The 14,983-nt window shown below is 41.0% G+C and overlaps 1 protein-coding gene across 1 annotated transcript in view; it reads left to right on the top strand.

The window, feature by feature from the left end:
- The window catches only part of RET (ret proto-oncogene), a 160,965-nt gene that overhangs the window by 138,468 nt on the left and 7,514 nt on the right, over positions 1 to 14,983 (top strand). Inside the window, 5 exon segments of the mRNA XM_021006153.2 lie at positions 1,679 to 1,826; positions 3,825 to 3,932; positions 7,272 to 7,486; positions 7,658 to 7,780; positions 11,207 to 11,277. Of these exon segments, the coding sequence (XP_020861812.2) occupies positions 1,679 to 1,826; positions 3,825 to 3,932; positions 7,272 to 7,486; positions 7,658 to 7,780; positions 11,207 to 11,277 (665 nt within the window).

Consider the following 14,983-nt stretch of genomic DNA (forward strand, 5'->3'; position numbering starts at 1 on the left):
CTAGCATGTGCACGCATATCTATATGTATATACACATTACATATTTTGTTATATACAATTTTTATATTCTACATTTTATAAATATATCATATATAATCCAGAGATGTATATGTATATGTACATGTATATATGTATGATGTAGATATATATGTGCATGTATGTGTATATAGATATAGATATACATATAGATATACATATACATATACATGGCAGGGTTTTTTGGTTTTGGTTAGGCTGACAAGGAGAGATGTCCAAACTAGTGATAACACATACCATGTCAGTATGAGAAAGTCCTGGTATGGAAATGCCCTCCATTAATGCAGATCACTACTTCTGTAACTCCAAGTTTAGAGTTACCTGAGACACTGAGGACTTAAGTCAGAATGACCTGCCCCCGCTTCTAGAGCTAGTGTGTATCAAAGGTAGTTCTTAAACCTTAGGTCTTACCTGTCTCCAAGGCTAGCCTTCTTTCTATCTACTTTCCTCTCACTTGGCACATAGCAGACGTTTAATACATGCTCACTGAATGGAATTGTCAGAACCTTGCAAAAGTGAGGAAATGGTAAGAGAACATTTAAGTACCATCAATGAGTTTAAGTCACTAGGCCTTGATGAATTTCATCCATGAGTCCTGAAAGAGGTGGCAGATATGATTACTGAGCTGCTTTAGTGATCTTTGAAAGATGGTAGACACTCATAGATGTTCCATAGGACTGCAAATGATAGATGTTGTCCAGATTTTCAAGAAAGGGAAGAGAATGGTATCTTCATACTATAATGCAGAGAGTTTGACTTGAATTCAGTTGACCAGTTCCAGAACATATTACTTAAGAGGTGGTTTGTGAACATTTAGAAAGGGAAGTGGTAACCAATGAGTGCCAATATGACTTCATCACAAATAGGTTCTGCCAGAGTAACTTCATTTCCTTTTTTATTTTTTTTAAACTTGAGTTATGAGATTGATAGAGGCAGATAGAAGTTGAGTGACTTGCTCAGAGCTTTCACAGCTAGGAATTGTCTGAAGAGGAATATTGATGCGTTGTACATTCTGTCCAATAACCATGCAATGATAACACCCCCTTCAACTTGCCTGTTGGCTGAGTATCACTTAAAAGAGTGGAGAGTTGGTTGTTAATGATGCCCAAGGGCATTTTTATAGTTATTCAAACCTTCTGGCACAGAAATTATTTCTTTGCCTCATCTCTACAGGAGAAGTTAGAAAAATCTATGGGCAAAGGAACAAGAGTGATAGTACAGCTTGGGGTCTGTGAAGATGAAGAGACCTTTTATAACCTGTGAATGCATTCATCATGTAGCAGGCCTGATGCTGCCCCAAGGGAGCTTCCTGGAGGAAGGTGTTTGTTTTGCTTCACTTTTTGTAGCTGAAATTCCCTTATAATGATTTGGTATATGTACCCCTCACATTGTATCTCAACCTTTTAACCAAATTCCACTTGACACTAATGATTCTAGTTTGAATCATGCCTATTAGGTAGGTGATTTACAAAATTACTGAAAGATTCCCTCTCTGCATATATTAACCCTCTGGAAAGTGACAGGCATAGATATTTTTAAAAAAAAAAAATTTGTTGGCAGTTATTTCATAAGTTTCTTTTTATTTTCTGTCATCACCTTATCCTTCTTCTCTCCTCTTGCTTTTCCTTTTCTCCCAATTCAGGAGGATCCAAAGTGGGAATTTCCTCGGAAGAATTTGGTTCTTGGAAAAACCCTAGGAGAAGGAGAGTTTGGAAAGGTTGTCAAGGCAACAGCTTTCCGACTCAAAGGGAAAACCGGCTACACCACTGTGGCAGTGAAAATGCTAAAAGGTACTTCCCTGTCCACACACTTTTTGAAGATTTTGATTACCCTGACTATAAACAGACTGGTAGGATTTGGAAGTGTGGATGGTTTGGAGGCAGGCCCTGATGCTCTGTGCCAGATCCCCAGCAGCAGTTCCCGAAGGCCATTTATTTATATTCTAATATTTCCTGACGAGAGGGAATTCAGATGTAAGCCATAGTTTCCACTGGCCTGGGCTTAGGTCATGCAAGGAAACACCAAGATGCTTCCAGAGGGCCAGAGGTTTTATTTTTGTACTGTTGTAGGGGGAATATACTTGGTTAAAGCCACTCATTTATAAAGGCAGCGCTGCTTGGAGCAGATGGTGATAGACTCTTATTACAGAACCACTAGGAGACTTCCGCCACACTGAGAAATTCCATTGATCAGTAATGTTATTAAGTAAAGTGACATTGGCTGTGGTGAGAACCAGAATTCTCATTCCAAGGGAAATGTTAAAAAGGATACTCATCATACTCCTCTCTCTACAGTTTTCATTTGCTGAAGGACTCCTTGTTTCAGATAATGCAGTTGATCAAGGTAGAGGGAAGTTTAGAAAGCAACACACCTGAAGGTTGCATCTGGTTGTTACAGAGAAGCAAATAAGCTCCGTTATTAAAATTAGAGCAGTTTAAAGAGTACTTGGTGAGCAACTTCCCATGCATCCTTAACCTTAGAGTAGCATGGTAAGGGGAATTTATCTCCAACATAAACATAACCCTTACATGACATTTTAACTGAAATGCTCATTGTCTTTATGAGTTTGCTAAATACCTTTAGACATTTACAAGAGATTGAGTGATTTCATCATCAATAAAGCAGGACTGAGTCAGTCCAAGTGGATGGCTACAAAATAACAGCCCTTTATTCCAGGTGATTTAACATTTGATTCTTATTGCAATTAGCTAGGGCAGAATTAATGCCAGCTGGGGAGAGATGGGATGGTGTATGGAGAGCTAGATTTTAAGTGTACTGCTCTAATAAATTAGTGTGGCACTTACAGTAATTGCCCAGCTGTTAATGAATTTTTGTGGCACGCAGAGAAATCACCATCATAAATGCACCATAAAAACTTGTCTTAAATAAGGTCATGTTCAAAGGAGTTATGGCAAGTGCCAGGACAGGATTTGTTTATAGTTTATTGGGGTTTTTGACTTTTTCAATCACTACCTGACTGCAATAGAGTACTAGCCAAAAAATGGATTTGGGAGTGGGAGAGGAAAAAATCCCAACTCATTCTCACAGCATAATTTGTGCTGTGGTAGATATGGTCACAGGAATGCTTATAAGGAAAGAGTGCTAGTGAAACATATAACACCAGCATTTTTAGGCATTAAAATTACTTGCCATTGCTATTGCTATTTACCTTTCAAACAACTAATTGTCGCATGGCAAATGAGCTCATACCTCACTTTCATGGAGAGCCAAGACATAAAACTCCCTTTTCCATAAAACCCTTAAGCAGCAAGAACCTTGGAGAAGTCTCTTTCTCTGCTTTTGAATCTCTAGGCCTCTAAATCTCTGTCAAACATACAGTATGGGTGAGGGACAAACAGCAGTCAACATAGAAAATGATGGTAGAATTTTCCATGTTAGTAGGTTGGGATGACGGCAATGCAAAGCTCAAAGATGGGTGTCAAAAGCCTGTTGATTTTTCATATTTAAATGTTTTCCTGTCAGCCAGTACAGGATGCAGTGGGGAATGAAGAGCTTCCTTTGGCAATTTTTTTTTTGATGAAAAAAAAAATACTATTAACATAACGTGTTGGTATCATTTTGCTCCCTCCACCCACTCTCCCTGTTATTTATGTTTTTATCTTGAGATTAAGGCAATTCCCAATATCAAGGTGATAGCCACCAAATACGGACTCCTCAGTAGGCTACCAAGCCCATCGTGGGCTTGTGAACTAGAGTGAGGCTGGGCTGGATGGGGAAGGACCAGAGGAAACTGATTTTTAACCTGCTCTGTTTACAATGCTTTTCAGAAAATGCCTCTCCGAGTGAGCTCAAAGACTTGCTGTCAGAGTTTAACCTGTTAAAACAGGTCAACCACCCTCATGTCATTAAACTCTATGGAGCCTGCAGTCAGGATGGTAAGCATTCCCATGCAGCATGGTAGTAAAACAAATAAAGAAATTATACTCTTGTATAGAAACCGGAGATTTGAAAGGACTTGGAAAGGGAGCTTTAAGCATCTTCTTTTCCTTGTAAACCGTCTCCCTCCTTCATTTCTGCTCTGCCCTTCCAGTCCTTTACTTTTTCCTCTCATTTCCCCCTTTCACCTGCTTTCCAGCTCTTTCATTATCTTTCTTCCTTTTCTTTTCTTTCTTCCTGTCAGGACAGAGAGATATATCACTAAAACTCACTTGGTTCATGGAGACCTAAATTACTTTTCACAGATACTTGACATGGGCTTGCCTTTCACCAACCAGATGAAACAAAGGGGTTATTTCACAATTCCTCAATGGCTTATGCTGCCTTATATTGGCAGGTGTTGATCACTCAGCATTTGGGGTGACTTTCCCTTTACCATGTATGTAACGGGTATTTTTGTGCAGGATCTGGGAGCCTTCATTTTGCACCCAAAAAAAAGCTAGCTCTGCCAGCTGCATTTTCATGGGCAAACTGCTATTTAGTCCCTCTTGGCTGCATTTTGGGTTTCCTGCTGGTACCCTATGATCTGTAGGCTGTATGATGTCAGTACACATTTATAATTCTATTTCCTGCAGAAACCAAAATGCAAGGTGCATAGCAGTTGGTGTCATTTAGCTAATGTTTTATATTTTATATAGCTGTAGGAAGATCCATTTATGAATTTCCTTAGACTGCTTCCTGCGGGAGCTTCTCCTCATGTAGTATAACATGGTAATATGGAATCACACTTAGAAGAGCAACAAAAAGACCCGTATCCTAGAACCAGTCAACAAGCATTTATTAAGTACTTTCTGTATACCAGAGCTGTATTCAGCGCTAGGAATACATAGATAAACATGAAATAGTCCATGTCTTCAAGATGCTTATATTCTTTTGGGGAAAACAAGTTATACATACACAAAGATAGACATAATATATACAAAGCAAATAAAGGGTAAATTGGGGAAACACAAGGTGGCACTTTAGCTAAGTGTTGAAGGAAATAATGTTTTCCTTATGTCAGAGGGTCCTTTGTCAGGATGTCAGAGAGCCCTCACTCACTATTTGCTGATGGTCACAGCATACTATGGTTGTGTTCATCAAGAGTCAAAGAAATTACAAGTAAAATGTGCATTTCCCTCTAGGAAGAAGAGACATTTCATTCAGTCATGGATCTCCCAGACTGTGAGATTTTCAACATTAAACCATAGAAATACAGAACATACAACAGGCAAGGCCCTTAGAGGTCATCTTGTCCAACCCCCTCAGCTTACAGCTAAGGAAAGAGGCCCAGAGATTGTCCCAATACTCCCTGGGACATCTGCCTGAAATTCTATACTAGGCTGCCACTTGAGGTCATCTTCATTCACCTAGTAAGGAGGGATTAAATAATTATGGCATCTGCTCCAAGGGCTGGTGCCTGGTAGAGTTCATAGCTGATACTTACCTCTCTCCACCCTGAGGAGTCACACTCCCTGAAGCAGTCTTTCTCCACATTGCAGGGGTGAGGGCATGCAAACCCCACCCCCCTGCTGTGATCTGGAAAATCTGCATAAAATTTTTGGCCCTCCCTTCATACAGGAGAAGTCTGAATTATTATGGTATTAAAAGCTAAATTATGTTACTATTATACAATACTATACATATATTTTATAGATTGCTGAGTTTCTAAGGTTTTTCAGTGTCGTCTGCTGGCCTTTGTATATCATTTGTGGATTCTGCAAAACTCCTCCCAAATTCCCATTTAATTTCGTCTGCCAACTCGTGCTATATTGAAACTGCATTGGGGAAAGTCACAATGTGGAAGGGGTAACTGTAGTTATTCTTGTGTGTCACGTGGCTCCTGATGCAAATGCTGCCATCAGCAGCTTCTGTTCTGGTGGACGCTGCTCCCAGTACTGCTGGGGCTCCAGCTCTTCCAACCTTTGGGCATTTACACAGACGTGAACTTCGTGATCAGGTCTGCCTCTGGATACTCAGTTGCCCAAGATTAGGGCAGAATGAACATAAGAAATGGAGGTAGCCATGTGTTTGTAGACTTTATGGGCAGGACCAGGAGGCAGACAGGTAGCTGGGAGAACAGAGACGTGTCCCTCTTCTTTTCCTAGGAGTCTTTCTACTATCCCTCAGCATGTCTCGCTCTTTCTCTGCTGGGAGGCACCTTGCTGTAATAAAGAGTTGGCCCCAGAGCCTATGAGGAAAATGTGGGTCCAAGTCCCACTATCTGGTACTATCTGAGTGGCCCTGAGCAAATCGCTTGACTTTTCAGTATTCTAGACAGCTCTCTAAAGCTATAAGGTGTGGAGAAGGTGCCAATTTGGTAGAAGGAGATTCCTCACTGGGAATGAAATCATAGGGCCAGTACCTATCCCATATATATGTAATATATACATCTGTACATACATATATATATAGATGTAGAGATGTGTATATATGTATGTGTATACACACACACACACACACACACACATACCAATATGACTGCAACTTGCTTCCACTATCCCAGTTTCTCCCTTCTGGGGACAGACAACGAAACAAACCAAGCCCAGTATCTCTTCTCCAAGATAGCCCTTTAAATGCTTGTAGGCAGCGTGTCATGTCCTCTCTGAGTTTTCTTTTCTCCAGCCTAAACACTCGCAGTTCCTTCAAGATATCTTCAGGTAGCATGGCTCAAAAGGCAAGGGCCTGTGAGAAATAACCTGGATTCGGAGTTGCTTTTGGAATTGGGCCTAGGTAAAGTGATGAAGTAGATGTGAAGTTTGCCTCTGGTGCTCTCCCCTTCCCCTTTCTATGTCCTTTGCTGTTCCCATGCAGTACCCTGGTACTGTTCTTTATTCTTTTCTATCTGGGAGAAAAGTGATTTGACATGCTAATTAATATTGAGGTCTTAAGGACTTAATGTATATGAGAACACTATACTTAACTCATCCTCTCTCTCTCTCTCTCTCTCTCTCTCTCTCTCTCTCTCTCTCACACACACACACACACACACACACACACACAACACACACACACATACACACAACACACACAAGACTTTCTAATGGTGAAATTCCATACCCAACTAAGTCTTTCAAGCCTTTCATCCCATATATTGCCTAGCACAGTACCTTATATTTGTTGATTTGATTTGAGACATCGGAGGATGAACATTTCTGGCACATTCAAATCACATTATAGGAGTAACTCTCTAGTCTGTCAACACATAGAGCCATCCTTGCCCTTGAGTGTGTATATAGCTCAGCTTCTTTCACACTTCACCCACCTCCATAACTAACCTGTGTCCTTTCCCCCATTAGGACCTCTCTACCTGATTGTGGAGTATGCCAAGTATGGTTCTTTGCGGAGTTTCCTCCGGGAAAGTCGGAAGGTGGGACCCAGCTACATGGGTGGTAATGGCAATCGGAATTCTACCTACTTGGACAATCCAGATGAGAGGGCACTGACCATGGGAGATCTTATTTCCTTCGCCTGGCAGATTTCCCGAGGAATGCATTATCTTGCAGAAATGAAGGTACCATGCTTACAGACTAGCCTTGCTGGGTCTACAAAGAGAGCCATCCTTAAATGTCATGGGGTGGTGCTTACCCCTCTTGTAAATCAGCCTTGCTCAGCTCATCACATGTCATCTCCTGGATCATTTGGTATTGGGGAGTTTTTGTTGTTGTCATCTTTTTTCTTCTAGCTGGTCCACCGTGATTTAGCAGCTAGAAATGTCTTGGTGGCTGAAGGACGCAAAATGAAGATTTCTGATTTTGGCCTTTCCCGAGATGTTTATGAAGAGGACTCTTATGTCAAAAGGAGCAAGGTAATTTAGTCAGGGATTTGTGAAGCTATTTAAGCAATGGTAATACTTGCCATTGGAAAAATACGTGCAGTGATGGCCAGAAAGTTACTCCCAATGTAAAAGGGATAAGAAGGTAGGCCTGAGAGTTGTTTTGAGGCCTAAATATAAGGATCAAGTGTTGTAACACCATTAAGCTACTTGTCCCCACTTCAGAAATAGGAGTTTTCTTGAAATGCTTAACCCTTCTTACTGAATGAAGATGGTGCTTAATGGGCTTTCATTCATTGGAGATAACCTTGCCCAGGAAGGTCCAGTTGGTTCTAAGACCCAATCTCTTGACCAAGGAGACATTCTAAATGTGGGATAATTTGATTTATTTTGTGTAATGAAGAAAAGGAGAAAGACTCTAAGACAATTTTGTTTATCTCCCTTTACTCTTTGAAACTGAAGGGAGAAGAGTTGTACTTTGCCCTTTAGATATAATCTTTTATTCTTTGCTGATCACAAAGAAAATACTTTGAAGTACATTCATGTTTCCTCTAAATGTATTTTTAGTTATTATTTACTTTTTTAAAAATCACTATTTCTTTTGAAGGTCATCTAGTGCTGTTTGTTTTTAAAGTAATTTTCCTCTTCTCTTCAGTTCTTCATCTTGCTTTTTTAGAGGAAAAGGTCATTCTTTCTGTGTAATTATAGATGTTAGTGAACAAGAAGCTGAAATAAAATAAACAAGAGGTGATGACTCATACTTGGTAGAAAGTGTTGTGAAAGTAGTTTAAAGGAGCAGGAGACTTTCCCCAAAGCAGGCAGCCTGAGGATTGAAGTCCAGTCTGTTCAGATGCAGGTGAAAATGATGTGCAAGAAGTGCCATGACTAAGGAGGCAGCTTCACCCCTCACAAAATAATCTCTCTTTAGTTCCAAATGACTTCTGGATTTCTGAAGTTTGAATTCTCAAAATGCTATGTTCTTTTGTCATCCTGGGAAATCCTACTGATTTATCAACTTTTTCAATGTAACCAAATGCATTTATCTTTCTAATTTTATTTACACCCTCTGCCTCAGGTCTCAGCTTTTAATTTCCCTGCAAAGGAAATGGTTTCAATAGCTTTGGGGGGAGGGGTAGCACAGGAAGGAGAGGGGGCAAAGTACAGTAAATATGCAAGGCATGATGAGTGTAACCTATTTATGCTACATGTAATAAGTGTCAATATAGTATAAGCATTAAAATGCTAATGTTTCTTCATTATGCTAGTGATGAGAACCAGAAAACAGAGCTATGTGAAATATGCTTTATACTCCATGGTGCCAAGAACTGAATGTTTTGTTGCTGACTTAGTGAAGGCAGTATTTCCCTTCCTTTGAGCTCTGGTTGTGTTTCTTTATCAACCTATTGCTGCCAACTAAATATAAAGCAATATGAGGAAATTCTGCCTGTAGACCAACTCATCATGGGTGGGTCCCTCACCCCCTGCTTCCTTTACAAAAGGAGAAGAGTATATTTGTTACTGTAAAAGCCTTGTATTAAAAGGAAAAAAAAACTAGATTGACTTGTGACATGGGCAGTGGGTATCACTAACAAAATAATCCCAAAGTCAAAATTTAACGTGACTACATAGTTAAGAAAAGCATCAGGGTGGAATGGATAGAATGCTAGATTTGGAGTGTGAAGATCTGTCTTCAAATCTCCTGACACTTATCCTCTCTTAACCTCGGTTTGCTCAAATGCAAAATGTGGATAATAATGCCAATCTACCTGCTTTACTGGGTTGCTAATGAGGTCCAAGTGATGGGACCATGTAGGCTGGTGAATAGGGAGATTAAAGAGATAAAATTACATTGTTTATTCTGTGCTCACTGTGCTGAGCTTGGGGAATTCAAGTGCAAGGGAACAATACAATCCTTGCCCTCAAGGAGCTTATATTCTAACAAGGGAAGACCATATATAAAGGGAAAGAAGAAGATGGCACCAGTAAAGTGCTTAACAAACTTTGTAATGCCATATAAATGTCAGTTATTATTGAAATCCTCAAAATGATTTTTGAGCAGAAAATATTACAGTGAATGCTTCTAGTAAAAAAAATCCATTATATTGTCATTTTATATGTTAAAACTTTGTGAATACTTTGGTTTATAGATATTTTTCTATGCTGTAAGTGGTAGATTGCTAAGTCTTGACCAATATCTACAGATTTCTAAAATCCTGGTAGGGAGTGCATTGGCTGGTCAGCTGGCCTTTTGTATACAGTATAGAATCAGAGAATCATAGAGCTGGAAGGGTCTGTAGAGATCACAGTCTGACCTCATTTTCTAATGGGAGAAAATGAGACTCAGAGAGGCTAAGGGATAGCTCAGTTGAGTTGAGTCATTTTTCAGTTGTGTCTGACTTCTTCTGACTCCATTTGGAGTTTTCTTGGCAAAGATAGTAGAGTAGTTTGTCATTTCCTTTTCCAGCTCATTTTACAGATAAGGAAACTGAGGCCAACGGGCTTAAATGACTTGGCCAGGGTCACACAATCTAGTATCTGAGGCCAGATTTGAACTGATCCACTGCACCACCTAGTAACCCAGATAATTCATTATCACATCGTTAATAAGTGGTAGAGCCAGGAGAGGACCCCAGGACTGTTGATTGCCAGTGTCTTTTTCCCCATTTCCTCCTTGCTCTAATACTGCGCTCTATTAAGTGAGCTCCCTCTGGCATAGGCAGTGATATGCGGTGGTGATCATCTGATACTTTGATGCTGCTGGGCAGTTGACCATCTGAATTACTTCACGGGATCACAGATTTAGTCAGAAGGCTTCTTAGACAACTCTCATTGTATGACTTGGAGGGAGGTATGCTGCTCACCATGATCATCTGTATTGTCTTTTCACAAGTGGTAATAAGCCCGAGCCCATTTCTGGGAGTGGCATGTGGTGGTCCAGAAGCAAATTAGTGGTAGAGTTCTGAACAGCCTAAGGCAGTCTAAGCCCTCTTCTTTTCCATAGATAGGGCCCGGTGCCGCCCCTCACTCGCCACGTTCTTTGTCCTACTTTGCAGTTTCTTTTGGGCAAAGATTGGTTCCCTTAAGTGACTTGATCAAGGCCACACAGGTTACTAAGGACAGAACTGGAATCTGAACCCAGGTATTCTGACTAAGCTTCCAGAGGCTCTCCTGAGCTGGTCAGATTAGGTTGGATATTTAGTTACCTCTCAGTCAGTCAGTCAACAAGCATTTATTTAGAGCTTACTTTGTGTCAGGCTCCTTATTTGTTTGTTTGTCTGTTTTGACCTGTCTCATGCACTTAGATACCTGGTATTTCACTCAGAAAGGTACATTATGGGCATTTGAGATTGCGCAGTAGGTGATTCCACTCACCATACTATGCATGATATTTCCACCCAGGACTTTATCAGTTGATTTTGAGCCATATTAATGTCTTTGTTCTTTTTTTTTCTCTCATAGGGCCGGATTCCTGTAAAGTGGATGGCGATTGAGTCTCTTTTTGATCATATCTACACGACCCAAAGTGATGTGTAAGTGTGTACTTGTATGGACTTCTTGGTGAATCTAGCATATTCATTTAATACACCCATGTGTGCATTGACTACAGCTTTCCTGTCACGGGTGGTTGGGTCTGTAATGAAATAGATAATACAGCTGTAGGAGCACAGCTCATCATGTTTTATTTCCGTTTTTGGTCGTGCATCTGAGTTGATAGACAAATTCATGGTAGCTGAAGTTCTGATGACGTTTGATGGCGTACCTAAGAAGTGAGGTAGGGGTCTCTCTCTGGTCAGTCTCCTCTATTTCTAATACTAAGATCACCTTCGTGGGTGTGCTGGAATCCAGTGACAAATGTATAGCTACCTTTATTCTTTGACATGAAACCTTTACAACTAGGCTGGTGGTCAAATTGCAAGAAGCAAAAGGTTGCATCTCAGGCTCACATTAGTCTGTGGTTAAGGGAAGAGTGTGGACTTGAGGTCCATGAACATTGTAACTTTCGTGGAGCCCAAATTCTTAAGGGTTTGTAGCAGAATGGGCCATGAAAAAGGATGAATTTTCCAACAAATGAATACACTTTAAAAAAAGAACTGAAATGAAGATTTGTCGTTACGAAATTAACTGTCTTTGATGGCGTAAGCTATTCAAAGTTGGACAGGATGAATGCTCACAGGATATGATCCTTAATTCTAGAGCTAGAAGGAACATCACAGGCTATCTAGACTACGCTACTCATTCTACAGATGAGGAAGCTGAGGACCAGAAAGATTAAGTGAGTTGCCCAAAGTCCTGGGGTCCAGCAAGTCACAGTTTGTAATCAACAGAGTCAGGATTTGAATTCACATCCTCTGACTCCAGAGACATTTCTTTTCCCTCTGTACTGTACTGCCTCCTAATAACTGGGACAGCCAATTTTTTAAGGCTGAATTTCCTTAGGGTAGGGCATCTTCCTTGTGATTTAGTAGGATGTCCAAAATATGCTGTAAATCATATTTGAAACTTACTTTAATACACACTTTTTTTTAGTAAAGTGGTTTGTGGTAAAGTAATTTTTTTACCTAAGCAAATGAAATACCTGTAACTTTATTCCATTTTCCTCTGTAATCAGCTCCTTTCCCCTAGGTTTGTTGATCTGAAGAAGTTTCTCTTTTTTTATACTTGAGTGTGATTTTTGCTAGGAGTCCTCCAGTAGCATGGGTTTCTCATTTTTCACTCCCATTTCCATCAAACAGCAGCAGAATCAAATAGATCAAGTAACAGTCAAGTAAGCTCTCATAGGGCCAGCTCTTATGTTCCTCACTGGTCTATTTTTGCCAACACACACGGAGTTGCTCGGACACAGATTCGTCATCCAGATTCTAGCTTGAACAGTCATTAATCACAAATCACAGGCGTGTTTGGGAGCAGGCTTATTTTGAATGTTCTATGGATGACACATCTTAAATTGTTGTATGATTGTTATTTATTATAATTATTGGGGGAAGGAAAGGGGAGAACAGTGAAAGCTAGAGCAGGGACAAGCCTGTGCCCTGCTGTTCAAAAAGATGGCATTCACAAAATCAGAGCTGAGGCGGAAGAGATCTTAGCAGTGTAAACTATAGCTGAGAGAAATGTCTGTTGTTGTTCATCTTTCATTTTCGAAAGAGGACTGATGACATCACCGGTGATGTCTTGACTTGCTTATGAATTGGATTTAAGTGAGGCAGAGCTGCACAGAGTCATCAGCCTCGTTCTCTCTTCCTGAGTCATTGAAATCCAGTGGCAAGACAAAAGTCAAGACAACTAGTGATGGCCCAGGATGCAGTGGGTGACCTTGGCTGCTTTGATGGCTGCTGGACCTGCTCCAGCTGCTTCCATGGCTTTTGGAACAGATTGTTCTTATCTGCCCATTCTGTGAGAGAAAGTCTGCACGTGCTTGGGGTGCACACCCCCTAATTCACCAACAGGTTTGAGTTCTGTTGATTACTCTTTTACCCTCAACCTGGTTTAGCCTGTCTGCTGAGATGGTTTTGCCAGGGTCTGGCCGCTACTTGTGCTACAGCTTCTTGGAGCCAGAATTAGGTGGGGGCACCCACGATGGATGAGGGAATCAGGTAGGCACCAAAGATGGATGAGCAGCTCTGAAAACAGCTCACACCAGAGGCCCTGATCCTCCCTGAACACCCCATACACCTTGATATGTGACCATCTAGCTTCTGTTTGAAGAGAGCTGGGTATCAAGATTGTGCAGTGACTGTGGCAACAGACTTGGAGACAGGGAGGTGGGAGTTCAAATTCTGCCTCAGATACTATCTCTGTAATCCTGGGCCAGTCACTTAATCTTTCACCTTCTCAGTTTCCTCATATATAAAGTAGTATTAATAAAAGGCCCTGCAGGGTTGTTGTGAGAGTGAGATAATATATGTAAAGCTCTTTGCAAACCTTCAAGCTGTGAAAGTGCTAGTTATTATAATAATTATTAGTAGTAGTAAAAATAGACCTCCAATGAAGAGGAGTCCAGCTCACTTTTGGACAACTTTTTTTTTTGTGAGGCAATTGGGGTTAAGTGGCTTGCCCAGGATCACACAGATAGTAAGTGTCAAGTGTCTGAGGCCAGATTTGAACTCAGGTCCTCCTGATTCCAAGGCCAGAGCTCTAGCCACTGCGCCATCTAGCTGCCCCTGGACACCTCTTATTGTTAGGAAGTTTTTTCTGAGTCAAGCCTAAAGTAGCCTCTCTGCAGTATCCACCCGCTGCTCGTTGTTCTATGCTCAGAGGCCAAATGGAATAAAACCCCATGGCAGCCTGTCACATATTTGAAGACAGCTCTCAGTTTTCCCTATAAGTCTTCTCTCCTCTAGGCTAAATCTCCTCAGTTCTTTCAGGTGAGCTTCATATGATGTAGACTTACAGCATTTATTTCATCATTCTTGTTGCCAGCCTCTGGATGCCCTTGGGCTTCTCCTCGATCTTCTTATACTGTGGTTCTCCAACTGAACATCGCACAACAGAAGTGTGTTCACCTTCTGGTAGTGCAAAAAGACCTTTGCCTCCTTATTCTAGGAAGTCATGCCTTTCTTACGATAGCCAAGATGGCATTCATTTTTCTGGCTGTTGTGTCACAAAGATCACTCATTGAGCTTGAAGTCTCCTAAACCCCTCCAGATCTTTTCTAACTTGATGGTTCACAATGCTTTTCTGTGTAGGGGAGGATAATTTCTTGAAGCCAAGCATGACATTATATAATTCTCCTTATTGAACTTCATTTTAAATTGAACTGATTGCTCAAGCCTATCAGAATAGTTTCAGATCCTCTCACCCAGTGGTTCAGTCTTCCTGGCCAGTTTTGTGTCATCTAAAGGCCTCTAAAGATCTGTGTCATGAAGGTTACTTAGTAGTTCTGGTCAAGTCATGGTGTATGCCTCCAATCAGATTCTTTCTTTCTGTGTTCCGAGTCTTCTCTGTCTTGTTCTCCTGAGAATTGTACACAGCATCATGCCTCCTGTACTCTCACCTTCCCTCCTCTCTCCACTCTTCCTCACTCACCTCCTCTGAACAGTTGGGTGCATGTTTTCCTCTTCATCAGGAAGGGGTTATTCTTGAACTTAAGCAAGGGAGGGCAGGAAGAAACCTGCCCTGTTTGTAATAGCAAGCCAGACTTTTCAATCTGCTGGAGACCACTCTTTTATTAGAACTATTTTACTGCCTGGGGCCAAGTAAGAGACAGGTACCTTCTTCTCCACCTCCTCCTCCCCA

The sequence above is a fragment of the Phascolarctos cinereus genome, unplaced genomic scaffold, assembly GCF_003287225.1.
Source record: "Phascolarctos cinereus isolate Bilbo 61053 unplaced genomic scaffold, phaCin_HiC Scaffold_3;HRSCAF=262, whole genome shotgun sequence".
Classification (NCBI taxonomy): Eukaryota; Metazoa; Chordata; class Mammalia; order Diprotodontia; family Phascolarctidae; genus Phascolarctos; species Phascolarctos cinereus.